General features: G+C 40.6%; 1 protein-coding gene across 2 annotated transcripts in view; it reads right to left on the bottom strand.

Moving 5' to 3' along the window:
- LOC136144260 (ATP-binding cassette sub-family C member 4-like) overlaps window positions 1-23322 on the bottom strand; it is a 158390-nt gene that overhangs the window by 46423 nt on the left and 88645 nt on the right. For both annotated transcript variants that reach the window (XM_065902007.1, XM_065902009.1), the window contains 5 exons: window positions 23128-23278; window positions 8054-8173; window positions 6766-6876; window positions 5733-5839; window positions 4464-4655 (listed from right to left, as the gene is read on the bottom strand). In XM_065902007.1, the coding sequence (XP_065758079.1) occupies window positions 4464-4655; window positions 5733-5839; window positions 6766-6876; window positions 8054-8173; window positions 23128-23278 (681 nt within the window). The remainder of the gene's footprint in view (window positions 1-4463; window positions 4656-5732; window positions 5840-6765; window positions 6877-8053; window positions 8174-23127; window positions 23279-23322) is intronic.

The raw sequence follows: 23322 nt of genomic DNA, 5'->3' as shown, positions 1-23322 counted from the left end.
AAGATCGAAGAGATGCAGGTGATACTGACCCTGGCAACACAGTCTGAGTCACAAGGAATCAGGAAACTTGGAGGGAAAGTGGGACAAACTGGAAGTGAGGGGAGGGGTTGCTGAGAAAATATTATGTAAAAAAAGGAGAAAATGCAGGAAACCAATATTTTTACACACTATAGCAAGCATCTGTAAAAATTCAAGTAATACCTCTGAGCAAGAAAAAAATAACAAAGCAAAATCAATCTACCTCTAGAGCTGGAAAATGCTTTAAAATTGCCCAGGACTCTTTAAAATTATCAAATCAACCAAAAATCATCTAAATGAGAAATGCAGCCCAAGTTCAAAATCTACCCAGGTAGCCTAGGGTTGCATTTGCCTCATTCTGGATCTTTATTTTTACTTGGTATTTCTTCCATGAATTAAAAACCAGCATAGCACCAACTATACATTCCTATTAACTTTAATTTCCATGAATCAGGACAACAGAGAACATCGCAGAAAGACAAAGAGCACCCCTTCCATTGGCTGGACTCACTCCCAAGTCCTCTCCTCTCCTGCAGCAGCCTTTCTTAATCAAAGCCAACACCAAAGGCATATCCTGGAGTGACAGGGCTGGGACAGGTGAGTAGGAAAGGAAAACTGGGTTGTACACAGGTGGAGTGAAATCATTTCAAGAACACACTGCCTGGGTATCATCTCACAACACAGAAGTGAAGGTAATGGTGATGCTGAGTGGACCAAGGCACAGATCAAAAATCAGATTGTCATATTTATTAATTCAGTCTCCAAATTAAATGTTCCCTCAAACATTTTAGAATCTCAGATAGTCCTATGATTTGGGGGGATTTAAGATGGAAGACTCTTGAGAGTCCCTTGGACTGCAAGGAGATCCAACCAGTCCATCCTAAAGGAGATCAGTCCTGGGTGTTCACTGGAAGGACTGATGCTGAAGCTGAAACTCCAATACTTTGGCCACCTCATGCAAAGAGTTGACTCATTGGAAAAGACCCCGATGCTGGGAGGGATTGGGGACAGGAGAAGAAGGGGACGACAGAGGATGAGATGGCTGGATGGCATCACCGACTCGGTGGGCATGAGTTTGAGTAAACTCCGGGAGTTGGTGATGGACAAGGAGGCCTGGGATGCTGCGATTCATGGGGTCGCAAAGAGTCGGACATGACTGACTGAACTGAACTGAACTGAAGATGAAAGAATACAAATCTGTTATGTTCCTAAGCTGTATATGAAGTTTCTAAGATAATTCATATTTTATGGCTTTGGAAGAAACACACACAAATTAATGGAATTATATTGACAAGGTGAAATCTGATGGACACAGAGTTATGAGTAATCAAACACTGATTTGCCTATAGCACTCTCAGGGACAGGGCTGCGTCAAGAGCTGTAGTCAATGTTTCCAAACACAGAAGTCCTCACCTTCTTCCTGACCTACAATGACACTGGAAATAATTAGGAGCCAACTTTTGCTCAGTGACTAACTGAAGCTGCTCCCTGAGTCTCTTTGGGGCATTAAGTTGAATATTTATTCTTTCATGTCACAAGACATGACACATTCATTATATCATGGCTATAGTCCTCTAGGTGTGCCTGTGGTGGAGAGTTTTAAAGAGTGGTTATTTAAATGTAATCTGTTGCTTACCCAGTTGTCTTGTGAGTATGTTTAGGTTACTGGTTTTTCACATGTGTGTGTTACTCTCCTAGCCAGCAGTCCTCAGCACCCTCTCTGTACCTGTAAAATGTCACTCTCTAGGGAACAAGGATGAAAATAAGATGCTCTCTGCACTTAAGAAACCTCAGGGTTCTGTGAGATACAGACTCAAAATTACAAAGCATAGCACAGGTGCTATATCTTTTATGTTAATTGTGGCAAAATACATGTAGAAACCTGTATACCGGTCAAGAAGCAACAGTTAGAACAGGACATGGAACAAAAGACTGGTTCAAATTCGGGAAAGGAGTATGTCAAGGTTGTATATTGTAACCCTGTTTTTTTTTTTTACTTACATGCAGAGTACTTCATGCAAAATGCCAGATGGATGAAGCATAATCTAGAATCAAGATTGCCAGGACAAATACCAATAACTTCAGATATGCAGATGACACAACCCTTATGGCAGAAATTGAAGAGGAACTAAAGAGCCTCTTGATGAAAGTGAAAGAGGAGAGTGAAAAAGCGGCCTAAAACACAACATTCAAAAAACTAAGATCATGGCATCTGGCCCCCTCATTTCATAGCAAATAGATGAGGAAACATTGGAAACAGTGAGAGACTTTATTTTCTTGGGCTCCAAAATCACTACAGATAGGGACTACAGTCATGGAATTAAGACACTTGCTACTTGGAAGAAAAGTTATGACCAACCTAGGCAGCATATTAAAAAGCAGAGATATTACTTTGCTGACAAAGGTCCATATATTCAAAGCTATGGTTTTTCTAGTTGTCATGTATGGATGTGAGAGTTGGACCATAAAGAAGGCTGAGCACCAAAGAACTGATGCTTTTAAACTGTGATGTTGGAGAAGACTCTCAAGAGTCTTGGACAGCTTGGAATGCAAGGAGATCAATCCTAAAGGAAATCAATCCTGAATACTCATTAGAAGGACTAATGCTGAAGCTGAAGCTTCAATACTTTGGCACCTGATGGGAAGAGCTGACTCATTAGAAAAGGCCCTGATGTTGGTAAAGATTGAAGGCAGGAGGAGAAGGGGACGACAGAGGATGAGATGGTTGGATGGCATCACTGACTCGATGGACATGAGTTTGAGCAAGCTCCAGGAGTTGGTGATGGACAGGGAGGCCTGGTGTGCTGCAGTCCATGTGAGTCACAGAGAGTCAGACACAACTGAGTGACTGAACAATACCAACAAGTAACATGAAATTTACTAATTTAACTATATTAAGTGATTATAGTGTTACGTATATTCACATTGTTGTATAACCAAACCTCAGAATATATGTTCCCTCGTAAAACTGAAATTCTGTACCTATTAAACAACAATAGCCCATTCTCCTTCCTCTGCCACTGGGGACCATCATTCTACTCTCTGATTTCTCCAGGAACCTCATAAGAAATGAATCATATGTTATTGGATCCATTCGTGTCTTGTTTATTTCATATATCATGATAACCTCATGGTTCATTGATAGTCATTGTTTTTTTCCTTTTTTAAGGCTAAATATCATTTAATGGTAAGGATATACCATATTTGTTTATGCATTCATCTGTCACTTTCATCATGGACACTTGGGTTGCTTCCAACTTTTGTGTGCTATGAACACAGGTGTACCATAAGCCCTATCTTAAAAGAATATATAAGATGCTGTAGAAGCAGAGAGGGGCCTGAATAGGCAGATATATTAGAGGAGACTTTTATATATATATTAGAGGAGACTTTCTCCATCTAGATGACAGAAGGGAAGGGTCTCTGAGGTGGAGGGGCAGTGTGTGCACACTGGAAGCAGGCAGGACATGGTGCTTTGGGAGAATCTACACATGACCTGAGTGTAGAGGTTGTGAGCACATTAGGACTCAGTGATGAACAGGCATGTGGGGAAGAGCTTCCTACCATGTTGTGTGTCTTGGTTTATTCTCTTCTTCAAGATTCTGCCCTGGTCCCAGTCAAGGGCCCCAACCTGAGTGTAAATAGAAACATCACCTGCAGACATGGACGCTGACAGGACCAGATCACAAACCTCTCTGCCGTCTCCCAAGTGCATCTTTCTCTGTTCCCTTCAATTAGCTCTCATCTACTCTGAGTGCATCTCTGGGCCCTGTCTCCACCTGCAGGCTCTGGCTCCTCACCCCTGACTGAGTCAATTCTGGGCTCCTCACTTTTCACTACAAGTTCATCCCACAGCCCCTGCTGAAGTGGACTTAGGGCTGCACTATGGTTCTAGCAACAGGTCAACTAGGCCAATAAGGATTAGATCTGTGCTAAAGAAAGAAGTCATCTGTGGGAGGGAGGGCAGGGAGATGGCAGCTCATTGTAGGTGAGTGGAGGACAAGTCTATGGGAAGGGCCAAGGGAGAGAGGAGGAGGCTGCAACCAACGAGTAACATAGGAATAAGAGAAGATTTCAGAAATACAAAGAAGAAAAGATGGAAAGGAGGAAAGTGGAGAGATATTGGGAGAGTTAGTGAAGAGAGCCAGTGCTCACTTCCCAGACTTCGTATGAACAATCAGGTGTCATGTATAGTGTCCTGGGTCAGGTTAAACTCCAGCTCCAGAGTCCAGGGCCAACAACCACCATGCATGAACTCATAACCCAGGGAAAGAAATGCTGGGATCCCCATCCCATGGTCAGTTTCCAAGAAGGATTCTCGTATAATGTCATTGATCTAATCTGCATCCAAGAGAATCCTCTGGACTCACTGACAAGGAAGCCAACAGTGGATATAGCACTAAATTTTTAGCTGGATTTTAAAGAGGCAAATGGCTTAAACAAACCTTTTCACTTGAGACTATGTATGGTATCAGGTCCTTCAATACCAGAGGCTCATCTAAGCTGTATCTGAAGTTCACATTGTAAAAGTCAATCTCTCCTCTATGGGGCCAGGCTGGTGGTGGTCGAAACTTGTATTCCCAGGATGCTTCTTTCTCACACTCTGTATATTCAATCCCCCTTTCTACTGAAATCATCTGAAACACATAAGACAACACAGGAGTTAGGAAAGGAGGGTGTTGCTTATGGATGTTCAGAGACTGTAAATGAAACCTTCTGCTTTTATGTCTTTACATCAGCTTTTCCATGGTTCAGAAGATCTCAGGTCTTAGCATCCACAAAGGAGAGAAGTAGGAGTTTTATGAGGCCTTTGATGATTCGCAAACTTGTTCATGGTCTTGTAACATTGTCATTTACAGGTACTTCCTTCAATATTGTATGAAAACTAAAAGAACTAGAGAAATGAATGCAAAGATTTTATTGATCCACTTTTCACACCTGAATAAAAAAATAAGGGAATTTTGTTTAAGAAAAGAATACTTACAGACACCAATCAGTAATGTGCAGCTACAGAAGGACCATCTGCTATAGATGAGTAAAACTGGATGGCTACCAAACCTAATTTTAATAATTAGTCACTCGCTGCTTTATTAAAAGCAAGAAGTGGAACGTTTTAATTTTTATTTGTTTTTCTCCCTTTGGGAGAAGGTGCAAATATTCAAAAGACATTATAATTTACATATTGACTAAGTTCTCTTAAAGTGGCAAAACTCCACAATTCTAATAGAGCATTCTGAGAGGGAGCTTATCTGACTAGCAAGAAGAGACATCAGGAAATTCAGATGCTAAAATGGGAGTGGAGGAATCTACTAATTAAATAAACAAATCTCAAAATACTGAATCCTTTATCTTAACCAACAATGAGGAATTATCTATTAAGAAACAAAGATAAAAAAGCCACTAAGAAATTAGCTTTTATTCTCCCTAGGATTTCAGAATATTTCTCCTGCAGAGATACTTATTATATTTGAAGACAGTTTGTGATGAATATAAGACCTGCTGACACAGCACACATAAGACTGAGAAAAGCACATATATATATTGTATTTTATATTAACTTTAAATAGATGGAAGAGGATGCAAAAAAAAAAAAAACCTCTGTTAATCATGATGTAAAAACAAGAATTTTATGGTTCTACCTAAGAATTGCTTTTATGCCAGCTAATAATGGCCAGGAGACTTGAAAAGGCTAAGAATGACAAGGTAAACATCACCATATTCTCAACTTCGATGCTTTGCCTGACACAACACTGGAACATCCCCGTGAGTATGAGTGTGAGGGTGAGAGAGAGCACCAGGCCAACCTCCCCGGGGTTCAAACCTAAACAAGGAAGAAGAGGAATCAAGTCAGAATGGTTTTTAAACCCTTGCCCAGCTCCTTCTGTAACTTTACAAAGAAGACTCCTTTATCATATTTCAGTCATTCATGTCATGATCGTATTATTCATACTTTTACGATGTGAATTGAGATCCTAATACAGTGGGAAAAATGACTATGAAAGACTGTGAGATGTGTTTATTAATCCCATCAGGACTGACATATATGTGACAATATCATATTGGTGAAGAATCAAGTCATTATTCAGACTTCTGTCATTATGGCTGCAAGAACCATTAGGTAATATAACTTTCTACATATCCAATGCAGCTGCAGTTGAAACCACAAAAACAAGGCAATAGGTTTTAAGAGCAAGTGCTTTTAAATCTAAAATACTACTCTCATTGTTCCATATTAATGATTCAATGCAGTTAATATGGAATCATTAGGGATGGTGAATTCATGCCACACACACCAACAACAACTCATCTGGTACCCACACAGCTGGACACTGTTTTTGCTGCAGAAAATCTTTCTTAACCCAGTGTACCAGGCACCTGCAACCAAGAGATCTTAGTAGCCCTAAAGCTAAAACCTAACCTCTAAGCTGAAGGAAAAGCTTAATGGTAAACTTGGTTCTCTCCTCCCAACTACAAGATACCACCTTAGAATGTTCAGAAGATCAACTTGCTACAGTTGTGTAGACTTCAACACACTCAACAAAAGATAAAACAATAAAAAGTCTCATACTAAAACACAAATGACTTCATATGGACCACACTGTGGAATCATATGCTGCAAACACTTTAAAACAATTCATTAGAACCAAACAGTATATGATATTAGAAGAGGTGGCAATAATTTAATAACTGTAAACAAAACTATAAACTGTAAGCATACCACAAACCACTATTCAAATCTGTACTTACTTTCTGCCAGAATCAGGGCCCCAAAGGCAACAACAGTGACAAAGATGGCACAGATGACATCTAGATACACAGCGAGCCATCGGGATGTCGTCAAAAGCAGGAACCAAGCCTCTGGATTTGTGAACCGTAATAAGCATAGTACATAAATAGAAAAACCATGTTAGCTGCTTCTAAAGAGGGAGAGCATTTTGCTCAGTTGAAATACAAGAGATTTTCACACAAGGTAGAACAGCAAAGATACACACCTAAGGAGCCTGAAGATTCCTGAAAGCTACATTTTGACACAAGACAACATATAGGAAGCATAGGAACTAGTTCAGGGGCTTTGTGGGGAGCATGAACCAAAAAATTCAACCCACGGGTTATAAGCAGAAACATGATTCTAATAAAGAAGATGGGAAATGGTCTCACTGCTGTGTTTCCTGCAGTGCTGGGCTTCAGTGTGAAGATCATCCTCTCACAGGGTCAACTGTTTTCAGCTCTCAGACAGCACACAGCACAGCTCTGCTGTTTTCTGCACCTTCTGCATTTACTTCAGAGCCCTGCACAGTGTTTATTCTCAGGAGCCAGTATCTAAATGACCATGAGCTAACCAGAATGGCATGTGTCTTTTGAAATGCCATTTTACCTTCAAAGCACAATAAAGATTGGAAAGATAGGCCAAATTTTTATAGACTTAGAGGAAATTCTGAAATTTTTACCTAGGAAAAAAAAATTCAGAGATACAAAGAATAACACACATCAAGTCGGCAGCAAATCTGATGATCAGGAAATGATTTTCCTCAATCATGTCAGCCACCCTGCATGCTCTGAAAAGAGAATTGGCAAACTACAGTCTGGGGGCCAAGAACAACCACCAGTGGGTTCTGAAAATAAGGTTTTATTGGAATGCAGCCACAGCCTTTGTTGATGTAATATCTTTGCCTGTCTCTGTAGTGAGTAGTTACAATAGACACTATACAGTACACAAAGCCTACAGTATTTTCTATCCAGCTTTTTGCCAAAAGAAAGTTTGCTGACTCCTGTCCTCAAGGGACAGAAAGCCACAGGACACAGTGATGGAAGGACAATGCAAGGCAGTCAGGGGAGAAAAGCAGAGCACATGAGAGGGGAAAAGGGGTGCAGAGAGGGGATGCTGAGAGGAAGGGGTAAGGGAGGCAGGTGTGCAGAGAAGGACAATGGGGCGCACAGAAAGAGGAGCTGGCCAGCAAGACCACCTGAGAGGGAGGTCAGGCCTCAGAAGGCAGCACATCCCATCCTTTGAAATCACTTTCAGAAACGTACAGACCTGAGTGCAAGTCCTGGCATGTGTCGAACACTTCCTGAAACCTCTGTTCGGCTTTGTATGCCCGGATGGTCCAGAGTCCCTGGAGAGAAGATGCTAAGTGGGAAAACACTGGGCTCCGTGCTGAGGAAGCAGAGGCAGACATACGACAGAGAAAGTCAGGGAGACTGGATGCGAGGAAACCCACTGCCTCCTGGGCTTTATGGTCACATGTCCCGCCAAAGGGCACACCTGTGGCTTCCTGGTGGGCTGCCTGGGGGAGGAGGGACAACATCCCTTCTGGAGAGGATCCTCCATGTGATCCTTAAACTCCTGCTCACACCAACCTTCACTTTAAAAACCTAGAAATGAAAGATTCTCTTTGAACCTTTCTTTGACCTCATTCAAATCACAGCTAGAATTCTTTACTACTTCTTTTATCAAGGTCCTCCTCAAAATTCTCCAAATTCTTCTGGCATCTTTCCAGGTGGAAATTGTTCATATTTTTAAAATATATTGAAGCACAGTTGATTCACAATATTGTGTTCGTGTCAGGTATATAGTATAGAGATTCAGTTATTTTTTCTGATTATAGTTCATTATAGACTATTATAAAATACTGAAAAAATTCCCTGTGCTTTACAGTAAATCTTTGTTACTCACCTATTTCAAGTGGTAGTGTGTATAAATCCCATACTCCTAATGTGTTCTTCCCTCTCATTCCCCCAACTTTAGTAACCATAAGTTTGTTTCCATGCCTCTGAGCCATATTATCTTTTAGACTCTATGTATAAGTGATGTCATATCATATGTTTTTCTGTGACTTAATTTACTAAGAATAATATTCTCTAGGTCCATACACATTCTCTAGGTCCATACATATTCCACAAATGGAAGTATTACATTGTTTTTCATGGCTGAGTATTATTCAGTAATTTTGAGTCAGTAGCATTCCAAATTTTAATTCCTCATTAGAGTCCTCACCAAGATGAAGTTTGATGAGAAACATGTGTGCTATCTCCTCCTTAGATGAGTAACCTAAGGGCTGGGATAGAGTCGGTACATCCCTTACCCTGGATCAGAGCCAGACATAGGACAGGGGCAAGACGAGTAAGGGAGTGGACAGTCTGCCGTCTCCCCCATCCTGGGACTTCCCCTGCACTTGCGCCAGGAGCCTCTGTGCGGGTCACACAGCACCTGGTACTGCACCGCCCTTGTGCCCTCAGGACCCAGCAGACGAGGAGTCTTTGAATAGTCTTGACTTCCACTCTGGGAACCTGATGGATGTTTTCATAACTGCCCTGCTGGATACCTGTCCTGGTGTTTGGAGGTCACTGTGACATGTGACACACATCACCCTTTTAGAATCTGACAGTGGCCTCAGTGTCCATTTTCTTTTGAGTGACTTCTTGTGGGTTTGGGATCTGGTGTCATATGACTGCCTATGTATTTCCTGCCAACTTCTCTAAGAGCACACTGACCATGAGCACCAGGGTCAGGCTCCTGCCTGTCAGGGAACAGGAGGGGTGCAGGCTCCCAGGCAGGGAGGATTTCTTACATTTCTCATTCCCCACCATGAACGAGGATGTAACTTGCTGTTGTCATGGGCAGATAGTGAGCCTGTGATTTCTGTCTGGGATGAGTGATAACTTGTGTTTTAATAGAAGAAAATACTGACATCACTTTGTTATCTGTGCATCTCCTAGAGAAGCATGAGTGCTAAGTTGCTGGTTGTTTCCAACTCTTTGAGACCCCATGGACCATAGCCCTCCAGGCTGCTCTGTCCATGGGATTCTCCAGGCAAGAACACTGGAGTGGGTGGCCATTTCCTTCTCCAGGGAATCTTGCTGACCCAGGGATCCAACCCCTGTCTCTTATGCCTCTGGCACTGGCAGGTGGGTTCTTTACCACTAGCACCACCTTGAAAGCCCCTCCTAAAGAAGAACTGTTAGTAAAACCCAGGTGTTTAGAGGAAGTTATAATCACTTATCTTGCAGGAGGCTACAGAGACTTTATAAAATGATGAGGGATAAGAATCAAGGGGTACCAAATTGCAAACAGGCTCCCAGTTTCTAACCAAAGACTTCCTGAGATTCTGGATGGTCGACATCCGCTGGGAGGGTCGCGGCTAGAAGCCAGCTCCCAAGAACAGACATAAGGTGCACTGGACCTGCGAGCGGGGAAACTGAGGCTGGGACCGCGGAGGGGATAAGGCACACCGCACCCGCACCCGGGAAGACTGCACCTGTCAAGCTTCTGGCTGCCTGAGCTGCTCGGCTGGGGAAGGCACAAAACTCAGGCCCAACCGAGTCCGCACTTTTGTGGAATACCCGAAAACTGGAACTAATCGCAACTAATCGCAACGCAGGGTCTGCTCCACATAGAGCAGTCGGGAGCCTGAGCAGTGTGGACGGGAAAGCACTGGGGGCAAACCCAGTGTGGCCCGAACACTGCAAGTGCTCCCCACACATACCAGTGACTTTTGTCTGCAGCGCCCCTCCCTCCCCGCAGCACGACTGAACAAGCGAACCTAAACAAGAGACCACCTCCGCCAACTTGTGTCAGAGCAGAAATTAGATAGGTACTGAAGAGACCTGCAAACAGAAGCCAAATAAACAAAGGGAACTGCTTCAGAAGCGACCAGTGCAACAGATTAAAATCCCTATAGGTAACACCAACTACACCAGAAGGGGCCTATAAATATCGAGAAGTGTAAGCTGGAACAAGGAGCTATCTGAAACGGAACTGAACCCACACTGACTGCAACAGCTCCAGAGAAATTCCTAGATATATTTTTACTTTTTTTTTATTAAAAAATTTTTTTTCTTTTCTTTTTTTTATTTTTTCTTTTATTTTCTTTTAAAATTCCCTATTACTCCTCCATTACTCCTTAACTTTCATTTTCATATATTTTAACTATTTTTTTAATTAGAAAAAATTTTTATTTTATTTTTTATTTTTTTACTCTTATTTTCTTTTAAAGTCCTCTATTACTCCTCTATTACTCCTTCATTTTCATTTTCATTTCACTATAACCTTCCAAAAAAAAAAAAAAGAAGAAGAGGAGCTATTTTTAAACTGAACTTAATGAATATTTCTTAAATTTCTTGTGTTTTTGTTTTTCATATTGTATTTTTAAGAGTTGAACCTCTACTCTAGATTTTTAATCTTTGTTTCTCAGTATTTGATATCAATTTTGGACATTTAAGAATCCAATATTCAGTACCCATTTTTATTCAGGAGTATGGTGATTACTCTCTCCCACTTTCAACTCTCCGTTTTCTCCCTCAGATCACCTCTATTTCCTCCCTCCCCCTTTTCTTCCCAATCCAATTCTGTGAATCTCTGTGGGTGTCTTGGCTACAGAGAACACTTTGGGAACAGAGAACTAAATAGATCTGTCTCTCTCCTCTTGAGTCCCCCTTTTTCTCCTCCTGCTCCTCTCTATCTCCTTCCTCCCTCTCCTCTTCTTCATGTAACTCTGTGAACCTCTCTGGGTGTCCCTCACGGTGGAGAATCTTTTCACCATTAACCTAGAAGTTTTATTATCAGTGCTGTATAGTTAGAGAAGTCTCGAGACTACTGGAAGAATAAGACTGAAATCCAGAGGCAGGAGACTTAACCCAAAACCTGAGAACAGCAGAGAACTCCTGACTACAGGGAACATTAAGTAATAAGAGACCATTCAAAAACCTCCATATCTAAACTGAAACCAACCACCACCCAAGAGCCAATAAGTTCCAGAGCAAGACATACCATGCAAATTCTCCAGCAACGCAGGAACATAGCCCTGAGTGTCAACATACAGGCTGCCCAAAGTCACACCTAACACATAGACCCATCTCAAAACACACTACTGGACACTCCATTGCACTCCAGAGAGAAGAAATCCAGTACCACGCACCAGAACACCGATGCAAGCTTCCCGAACCAGGAAACCTTGACAAGCCAATCGTCCAACCCCACCCACTGGGAGAAACCTCCACAATAAAATGGAACCACAGACCACCAGAATATAGAAAGCCCACTCCAGACATAGCAATATAAATGAGATGAAAAGGCAGAGAAATACCAACAGATAAAGGAACATGAAAAATGACTACCAAGTCAAACAAAAGAGGAGGAGATAGGGAATCTACCTGAAAAAGAATTTAGAATAATGATAATAAAAATGATCTAAAATCTTGAAAACAAAGTGGAGTTACAGATAAATAGCCTGGAGACAAAGATTGAGAAGATGCAAGAAATGTTTAATAAGGACCTAGAAGATATAAAAAGGAGTCAATTAAAACTGAATAATGCAATAAACGAGATCAAAAACACTCTGGAGGGAACCAACAGTAGAATAATGGAGGCAGAAGATAGGATAAGTGAGGTAGAAGATAAAATAGTGGAAATAAATGAAGCAGAGAGCAAAAAAGAAAAAGAATCAAAAGAAATGAGGACAACCTCAGGGACCTCTGGGACAATGTGAAACGACCCAACATTCGAATCATAGGAGTCACAGAAGAAGAAGACAAAAAGAAAGGCCATGAGGAAATACTCGAGATAATAGCTGAAAACTTCCATAAAATGGGGAAGGAAATAGTTACACAGGTCCAAGAAACCCAGAGAGTCCCAAACAGGATAAACCCAAGGTGAAACACCCCAAGAAACATATTAATCAAATTAACAAAGATCAAACACAAAGAACAAATATTAAAAGCAGCAACGGAGAAACAACAAATAACACACAAAGGGATTCCATAAGGATAACAGCTGACCTATCAATAGAAACACTTCAGGCCAGAAGGGAATGGCAGGACATACTTAAAGTAATGAAACAGAATAACCTACAACCCAGATTACTGTACCCAGCAAGGATCTCATTCAGATATGAAGGAGAATTCAACAGCTTTACAGATAAGCAAAAGCTGAGAGAATTCAGCACCACCAAACCAGCTCTTCAACAAATGCTAAAGGATCTTCTCTAGACAGGAAACACAGAAAGGCTGCATAAACGTGAACCCAAAACAACAAAGTAAATGGCAATGGGACCATACCTATCAATAATTACCTTAAATGTAAATGAGTTGAATGCCCCAACCAAAAGACAAAGACTGGCTGAATGAATACACACAAAAAAGACCCCTACATATGTTGTCTACAAGAGACCCACCTCAAAACAAGGGATATATACAGACTAAAAGTGAAGGGCTGGAAAAAAATATTTCATGCAAACGGAGAACAAAAGAAAGCAGGAGTCGCAATACTCATATCAGATAAAATAGACTTTCAAATAAAGGCTGTGAAAAGAGACAAAGAAGGACACTACATAATGATCAAAGGATTAATCCAAGAAGAAATAACAATTATATATGCACCCAACATAGGAGCACTGCAATATGTCAGGCAAACGCTAACGAGTATGAAAGAGGAAATTAATAGTAACACAATAATAGTGGGAGACTTTAATACCCCACTCACAACTATGGATAGATCAACTATACAGAAAATTAACAAGGAAACACAAACTTTAAATGACACAATGGACCAGCTAGACCTAACTGCTATCTATGGGACAATTCACCCCAAAACAATCAATTTCACCTTTTTCTCAAGTGCACACAGAACCTTCTCCAGAATAGATCACATCCTGGGCCATATATATAGCCTTGGTAAATTCAAAACAATTGAAATCATTGCAGTCATCTTTTTTTTTTTTTTAATTAGTTGGAGGCTAATTACTTCACAACATTTCAGTGGGTTTTGTCATACATTGATATCAATCAGCCATAGAGTTACACATATTCCCCATCCCGATCCCCCCTCCCACCTCCCTATCCACCCAATTCCTCTGGGTCTTCCCAGTGTACCAGGCCCGAATACTTGTCTCATGCATCCCACCTGGGTTGGTGATCTGTTTCACCATAGATAATATATATGCTGTTCTTTCGAAACATCCCACCCTCACCTTCTCCCACAGAGTTCAAAAGTCTGTTCTGTACTTCTGTGTCTCTTTCTGTTTTGCATATAGGGTTATCATTACCATCTTTCTAAATTCCATATATATGTGTTAGTATGCTGTAATGTTCTTTATCTTTCTGGCTTCACTCTGTATAATGGGCTCCAGTTTCATCCATTTCATTAGAACTGATTCAAATGAATTCTTTTTAACGGCTGAGTAATATTCCATGGTGTATATGAACCACAGCTTCCTTATCCATTCATCTGCTGATGGGCATCTAGGTTGCTTCCATGTCCTGGCTATTATAAACAGTGCTGTGATGAACATTGGGGTGCACGTGTCTCTTTCAGATCTGGTTTCCTCAGTGTGTATGCCCACTAGTGGTATTGCTGGGTCATATGGCAGTTCTATTTCCAGTTCTTTAAGAAATCTCCACACTGTTTTCCATAGTGGCTGTACTAGTTTGCATTCCCACCAACAGTGTAAGAGGGTTCCCTTTTCTCCACACCCTCTCCAGCATTTATTGCTTGTAGCCAGTCATCTTTTCTGACCACAATGCAGTAAGACTAGATCTCAATTACAGGAAAAAAAATTATTAAAAATTCAAACATATGGAGGCTAAATAACACGCTTCTGAATAACCAACAAATCATAGAAGAAATCAAAAAAGAAATCAAAATATGCATAGAAAGGAATGAAAATGAAAACACAACAACCCCAAACCTGTGGGACACTGTAAAAGCAATGCTAAGGGGAAGGTTCATAGCATTACAGGCTTACCTCAAGAAACAAAAAAAAAAGTAAAATAAATAACCTAACTCTACACCTAAAGCAACTAGAGAAGGAAGAAATGACGAACCCTAGGGTTAGCAGAAGGAAAGAAATCTTAAAAATTAGGGCAGAAATAAATATAAAAGAAACTAAAGAGACCATAGCAAAAATCAAGAGAGCTAAAAGCTGTTTTTTTGAAAAAATAAATAAAATTGACAAACCGTTAGCCAGACTCATTAAGAAACAAAGGGAGAAGAAGTAAATCAACAAAATTAGAAATGAAAATGGAGAGATCACAACAGGTAAAACTGAAATACAACCCTACCAGCAGCTCTATGTCAATAAAATGGACAACTTGGAAGAAATGGACAAATTCTTAGAAAATTATAACCTTCCAAAACTGAACCAGGAAGAAATAGAAGATCATAACAGACCCATCACAAACAAGAAAGTGGAAACTGCAAAAAGAAATCTTCCATCAAACAAAAGCACAGGACCAGATGGCGTCACAGCTGAATTCTACCAAAAATTTAGAGAAGAGATAACACCTATCTTACTCAAACTCTTCCAGAAAATTGAAGAAGAAGGTAAACTTCCAAATTCATTCTATGAGGCCACCATTACCCTAATTCCAAAACCAGACAAAGATGCCACAAAAAAAGAAAACTACAGGCCAATATCACTGATGAACATAGATGCAAAAATCCTTAACAAAATTCTAGCAAACAGAATCCAACAGCATATTAAAAAAGGAAAGCAAGGATTCTTTAATATCAGCAAACCAATCAATGTAATACACCACATTAACAAATTGAAAGATAAAAACCATATGATTATCTCAATAGATGCAGAAAAAGCCTTTGACAAAATTCAACACCCATTTATGATTAAAACTCTCCAGAAAGCAGGAATAGAAGGGACATACCTCAACATAATAAAAGTTATATATGACAAACCCACAGCAAGCATTACCCTCAATTGTGAAAAATTGAAAGCATTTCCCCTCAAATCAGGAACAAGACAAGGGTGCCCATTCTTTTTTTTTTAAGGGTGCCCACTCTTACCACTGCTATTCAGCATAGTTTTGGAAGTGTTGACCACAGCAATCAGAGCAGAAAAAGAAGTAAAAGGTATCCAGATATGAAAAGAAGTGTAACTCTCATTGTTTGCAAATGACATGATCCTTTACATAGAATACCCTAAAGACTCTACCAGAAAATTACTAGAGCTAATCAATGAATATAGTAAAGTTTCAGGATATAAAATTAACACACAGAAATCCCTTGCATTCCTATACACTAACAATGAGAAAACAGAAAGAGAAATTAAGGAAACAACACCATTCACCATTGCAACAAAAAGAATAAAACACTTAGGAGTATATCTACATAAAGAAACAAAAGACCTATACATAGAAAACTATAAAACACTGATGAAAGAAATCAAAGAGGACACAAACAGATGGAGAAATATACTCTGTTCATGGATTGGAAGAATCAATATTGTCAAAATGACTATACTATCCAAAGCAATCTATAGGTTCAATGCAATCCCTATCAAGCTACCAACGGTATTTTTCACAGAACTAGAACAAATAATTTCACAGTTTGTATGGAAATACAGAAAACCTTGAAAAGTCAAAGCAATCTTGAGAAAGAAGAATGGAACTGGAGGAATCAACCTGCCTGACTTCAGGCTCTACTACAAAGCCACAGTCATCAAGACAGTATGGTACTGGCACAAAGACAGAAATTTAGATCAGTGGAACAGAATAGAAAGCCCAGAGATAAGTCCATGAACCTATGGACACCTTATCTTCGACAAAGGAGGCAAGAATATACAATGGAAAAAAGACAACCTCTTTAACAAGTGGTGCTGGGAAAACTGGCCAACCACTTGTAAAAGAATGAAACTAGAACACTTTCTAACACCATACACAAAAATAAACTCAAAATGGGTTAAAGATCTAAATGTAAGACCAGAAACTATAAAACTGCTAGAGGAGAACATAGGCAAAACACTTTCTACATAAAGCACAGCAGGATCCTCTATGACCCACCTCCCAGAATATTGGAAATAAAAGCAAAAATAAACAAATGGGACCTCATGAAACTTAAAAGCTTTTGCACAACAAAGGAAACTATAAGCAAGGTGAAAAGACAGCCCTCAGATTGGGAGAAAATAATAGCAAACAAAGCAAGAGACAAAGGATTAATCTCAAAAGTATACAAGCTACTCCTGCAACTCAATTCCAGAAAAATAAGTGACCCAATCAAAAAGTGGGCCAAAGAACTAAACAGTCATTTCTCCAAAGAAGACATACAAATGGCTAACAAACACATGAAAAAATGCTCAACATCACTCATTATTAGAGAAATGCAAATCAAAACCACAATGAGGTACCATTACACACCAGTCAGGATGGCTGCTATCCAAAAGTCTACATGCAATAAATGCTGGAGAGGGTGTGGAGAAAAGGGAACCCTCTTACACTGTTAGTGGGAATGCAAACTAGTAGAGCCACTATGGAGAACAGTGTGGAGATTTCTTAAAAAACTGGAAATAGAACTGCCATATGACCCAGCAATCCCACTTCTGGGCATACACACTGAGGAAACCAGATCTGAAAGAGACACGTGCACCCCAATGTTCATCACAGCACTGTTTACAATAGCGAGAACATGGAAGCAACCTAGATGTCCATCAGCAGACAAATGGATAAGGAAGCTGTGGTTCATATACACCATGGAATATTACTCAGCCATTAAAAAGAATTCATTTGAATCAGTTCTAATGAGATGGATGAAACTGGAGCCCATTATACAGAGTGAAGTAAGCCAGAAAGATAAAGACCAATACAGTATACTAATGCATATATATGGAATTTAGAAAGATGGTAACGACAACACTATCTGCAAAACAGAAAAAGAGACACAGATATACAGAACAGACTTTTGGAGTCTGTGGGAGAAGGTGAGGGTGGGATGTTTCGAGAGAAGAGCATCGAAACATTTATATTATCAAGGGTGAAACAGTTCACCACCCCAGGTTCGATGCATGAGTCAAGTGCTCGGGGCTGGTGCACTGGGAAGAGACCCAGAGGGATCAGGTGGAGAGGGAGGTGGAAGGGGGGATCGGGATGGGGAATATATGTAAATCCATGGCTGATTCATGTCAATGTATGGCAAAAACCACTACAATATTGTAAAGGAATTAGCCTCCAACGAATAAAAATAAATGGGAAAAAAAAAAGGATTAAGGGGGTAAACTCTAAAATGTTTTCAAGTCCTCTCTCCTTAGCCTCGCATCTGAATGGTTCATTCAGTACGAATGTGCACACAGGCACTGCAGGTGTGTGTGGGGATGGAAAGGTGCCTGGGGCACAAACAAGCAAAGATACAGAACCTCCTCCTGTGCTCAGTGTCCCCGGTTCTATAAGGAAGGAGCACATTTCCTCCTGTGAGACACTAGGGCTTAGAGAGAGTGAGAAGCTCTGGGCTGGGGACCGGGTGACCATCCACTCAACTCTGGGGTTCTTTCCACCTGGGACATCTGACCAGGAACCTTAACTGGTAGAGGCCTCACCTGTGAAACTAATATAGGGAAAACACCTTCTCTGAACAGTGACATTTTCTAATATTTCCCCTTTGTACTTATTTCACGCACAGAGCCTAACGTGATTCGGTGGTGTTTTTGATCATCCGACTGTGAACCTGTGTTTTCATTCCAACATCCACACTGCTCTCTCTTCATTTAACTATTTATTTTACTTTCCTATAACTTTGCACTTATAAAAGCAAACATGAACACAGACTGAGCTCCTGGTCCAAATTAGAAATGTCTTTTCTGTACCCAAGCAGGTGTCCCAACTCACCCCCAGAACCCAGTCAGTCTGGAAGCAGGGTACTCACAGGGATGACACAGGTAAATTCTGGGGCCCATCATCCTGTCAGGAGGATGCCAAGAGTCCAGCTCCAAGGAGTGTGTAGAACTCACTAGAACCAGGCTCTCATTTCCAGAGCAAATGTTGTGATGTCAACACTGTTCATCACAGACAAGGCTTCTAAGGAGGAAGTAGACGTGGCTGTTCCCCCAGGGAGATACTGGAGTGAACTCTCCAGCATGGCCTCCCTCACCTGCGTCTCTTGTCAGGAAATCAAAGCTGATCTCCATCTCTCCAGCAGGGATGGAGGGTGGGGCTGACTTTAGAAACCAGGTGTTATCTCAGCCTTGAACACCAGGGAACGAAACACCCCATCACCTACCTCACCTCAAACCCAAGAGTAACAGCAGGTCAGAGGGAATCAGGACCTGTGTAAGGCCATCTTGTTTCTTTCAAACCTCATTTAGGGCTAAGCAGGATGCCAGAATGAGTGAAATGGAGTGTCTGCAAAGACACTTAACTAGTACAGGGGTAGAGGGGATGTCAAGGGGATGATCTTACTGAGAGGGTAACAGGCAGGAAGGCCAGGGGGTCTCCAAATGGAGGAAAGAGGCTGCAAGTGCCAGACATTTTTATCTCTCTTAAGAGGCAGGAAGAAACAAACCAGCGATATGTTTTTCCTTCTGTATACAAATTTAAAAGGAGGTTTCTCTTAAAATGCTGTGTTGCCATGACACCTGGTCTCACCTAAAGCTAACTACTCTCAAACCTTGAGTTAACCAGTACATTTCTTTTTCTTATGGAAATGTTGTCTTAAGCTATGTTAATATACCCCAGACTCTATCTTCAAGTTGGTTCCGCCAAAAGGCCTAACTTACTTACTCGGGTATTGTTCCCCTAATCTATGTAAACAAAACTATTTGTTGGTATTCTGCCCTTCTACAAGATTCAAGTCAATCATTTTATGGCCAGGGATGAATTATCTGGTGCCATTCTAAATTTTATGACACTCCTTTCTTTTCATTAACAGATTGTGAGTGACTATGTAACAAACAGCTAAAGACTAGGAGGGGGGTACTCTTTTGCCCCCTTCTGATGCCTATCTCAGAAGCTTTCTCTATCTCCTTTATACTTTAATAAAACTTTATTACACAAGAGCTCTGAGTGATCCAGCTTCGTCTCTGGCCCCGGATTGAATTCATCTCCTCCAGAGGCCAAGAATCCCGGCGTCATATTGTTCAGGAACAACCTTTCATTACCTTGCTCAATGTAACAACATCCTTTTTCTCAAAAACACTGAGCTAGCTGTTCTGAAGCAGACTATGTAACATCCATGGCATCAGTCTGCAGTCACAGACGTGTGTAACCCTACAGTTCATATGACTGACAGCTGTGTTTTCCACAACCTTGAGGACACTTAGAGACACACCCCACAATGACTGCAGATCTTCCCAGGCCAGGGAACCCCAGGTTGACAGTCCTGCTGCTAGGTTATCATTCAAGCTATGTGAGACCTGCTAGTTGTGAATAAGTTCTTAATTCCTTCATGTTCAAGGTTCTAGTGCCTTTAGTAGTGGCCACCAAGCACTTTACAAGCATCAGTTCAATAAATCCTCATGAAAACTCCAGAGACTGAGGGATTAAGGGAACTCTCTGCCCAGGATTAAGTATATTGATCCACATTAGTGATAAACCTGGGTGCTGATAGTCAACCATGCCTTACTTCCAAGGCTGTGCTTAATCACAATAGTAGTGTCTCAGAGAGAGAATAATCAGGATTAAGAATGCTCATGTGTGATGATGCATATTTCTCCCCAAAATTATAATTATATTATTGTTGTATTATTAATATATTATTGTTGATTTATTAATATTATGCAATATATTATTATTATGTTCAGAAAACCTCCAAATCTTACTCAGCTAATATCAACACTCTTAGCCATTACTGCACATCTGAGAATCCAGCATGAGGAACCCTTAAAACAGCAGACTTGAGGATCCATGGTCCTGATACACCTGATACACGTGCTAACCCTACCCTAACAATGACCATGGAAGACATTACTACTAATCATAGCACTTTCAGACAGAATTTGAATATGGCTTCATCATTCAGGCACTGCCAAAAGTAAAAAGCTGCCTAGAAAAAGGCAACCAAATGCCATCCTGCTTTTATGTACTTGTCCATGACTGACCACTGTTATGCTCACTTTCGCAAAAATGTGCCCCCCAAACCCCATTATAATCAGCTGCCAGTATGTCATTAAGATAAACATGGCAGCCTAAGCTTCCAGGGGAAGTTAGGCAGTAGAATCTGAAACTAAACCTCAGGATGTCAGTGGTCCTTCAGAGCACAGGGATGAAGCAGGTTTGTGCTTTCTGGCCACAGAAGTCAGATCTCCTTCCTTTTGCTGGTGGCTACAGCAGGGACCTTAAGATATACTATGTTACTATTTAGAGAAAACAGCAGTATCATCGTTTAAGGCACAGACCCACCACCTAGAGAGAGAACACACACAATTCTAATCAACTGGCCACCACAGGTGGTTACCTGGGGCATGGAGGAGTGGATATCTGCTACTACTGCTGCTAAGTTGCTTCAGTCGTGTCCAACTCTGTGCGACCCCATAGACAACAACCCACCAGGCTCCTCTGTCCACAGGATTCTCTAGGCAAGGACACTGGAGTGGGGTGCCATTTCCTTCTCCAAGTGGGTATCTAGACTGAATTTATTGTCTAACTTGTTGCAATCTCAGGGTGTAAAGAGTCCCAATATTCCACAGGAATGATGCCAAAGTTCTCAAACTCCCCAGAACAAACACTGAGAAAATCCTGTGCTGCTTTTTGAAAAAAGACTCAAGAGGTGTCCTTCACTCCACTTCCATGTGATGGGAAATGGCTCTTGCCCCAAGCAAAACTCTCTATCAAGTGTTTCTTCTGGAACAACCCCTCTTTGAAGGTACCAGAGACCTGCTTTGCAACAAGACTGCTGACTGACTGAATTTCATGGGCAGCCTCAAATCATAAAATCTCTGAAGCCTTGTCTATACAGAGGACTAGATAGAGTTCATCACTCCTTCTACTGCCTCCCCAGGTCACATCAGCACAATGTTACACACATTTGGGCTCTACCACTACCCATCCATCCAAACATGTCACAAAAATGGACTTTACACAACATTAGCTGGTTCTCTTGAAGACTGAATTTTTTTTAATATAGCTTATATGAAACTGATGATCACTATCCTTTTCACAAATAATTAGAATAAATACCTCTTAAGTGTTTACTATAAAAAGAAAACATGCAAATGTCACAATGAAAAAAGCTTCTTTGACTGGATGAATTGAGAATTTTTTCCATTAGTAGATACAAAGAACCATGGGACTTAATATGCTTCTCTACTTGGTTTGGTATCTAGAAGGTTAAGTTGGTATTAATTTGCAATAATTATTCATGGTTGAGGTCTCTGATACAAACATCCTCCCTCCTCATCTTTTCGTCTATAGTTCTTATAACTTTTTAAGAAATATGTAGCAATTCGACTTTCCTTATTATTTTTTGTTTTAATATTGATGAAATATATATATATTAATAATGAGATAAATTCAATTATTTCATAATCTGTGATTATCTATAGAATGATTAATCATAAAATGTGTTCTCCATTATTCTAATTTTTTTGGTTGCACCACGCAAGATCTTAGTTACTCGATCAGGGACTGAAGCTGTGCCCCCTACAGTGAAGTGCAGACTCTTAACCATAGGACCACCAGGAAAATCCCTGTTTCCCCATTATTTTAAAACTAGAAAGTTGAATGGGGTAATAGACCAGATGCATACTGAACATATCCCCCTCCTATGTTCTCCTAGGGGATTATTTTCAGCACTATTTATATGAGTAGTTTAGAAAAACAGGGGACCACACTGTGGTATCCCCAAATACTGGTGATGATAAAGAGCAAAGCTGAAAATAATAGGACTTATCTTTTCAATACATTTAGCAACTGCAACTTATGTGAACATGTGAAAGAGTGTATTTTTCAAATATATCAGTTCTGACATATATTTCCTGATGTCTCCTTTCCTTTTCCTAATTGTTTCCTTACCTTGTCATTTCTGGTAACTTCAGGAGAAGAAAAATTCTCTAATTTCCTGCTGCCTAGTTCCAACATGATGAAATACTTTATTTTTAAGAAATTTATAGGCTGGATACTCTGTGTTAGGAAGTATATCATGAACCAGACAGAAACAGTCCCTGCCCTCATGATGCTTATATTCCCTGTCCTAAGTTTCAAACTGGAACTGACCCATCACCAGGTCCATTTGCCTTAAGGGCCACACTGACTCAGTGGTCATATATTTAATTACCTAATGTTAACTTAGTGAGAAATTCAAGAAGAAAGAATCTGCAGAATTTCAGGGTTATAGTTCATTACAGCATAAATGGAAGCCAGCCTGCACTGCCCTCCCAACCTGAGAGTCCTGGTACTCACTTGTGGATTCCAGGCGTTTCACATCTCGTGACGTCTGTAAGAAATATTGCCGGAGAACAAAGAAAATGATGCCAAGGGGAATCACAGGTATAGCCATCCAAGGAATCGTAGCCACCATCACACCCACCACACCAATCACAAGTAGAAACATCTGAAATAACGAAAATACAGAGACCTCCATGTCAAGGATACTTT

Source organism: Muntiacus reevesi, chromosome 11, assembly GCF_963930625.1.
Source record: "Muntiacus reevesi chromosome 11, mMunRee1.1, whole genome shotgun sequence".
Taxonomy (NCBI): Eukaryota; Metazoa; Chordata; class Mammalia; order Artiodactyla; family Cervidae; genus Muntiacus; species Muntiacus reevesi.
The sequence above is the reverse complement of the archived record's forward strand: the minus strand, read 5'-3'. Positions and strand labels throughout refer to the sequence as shown.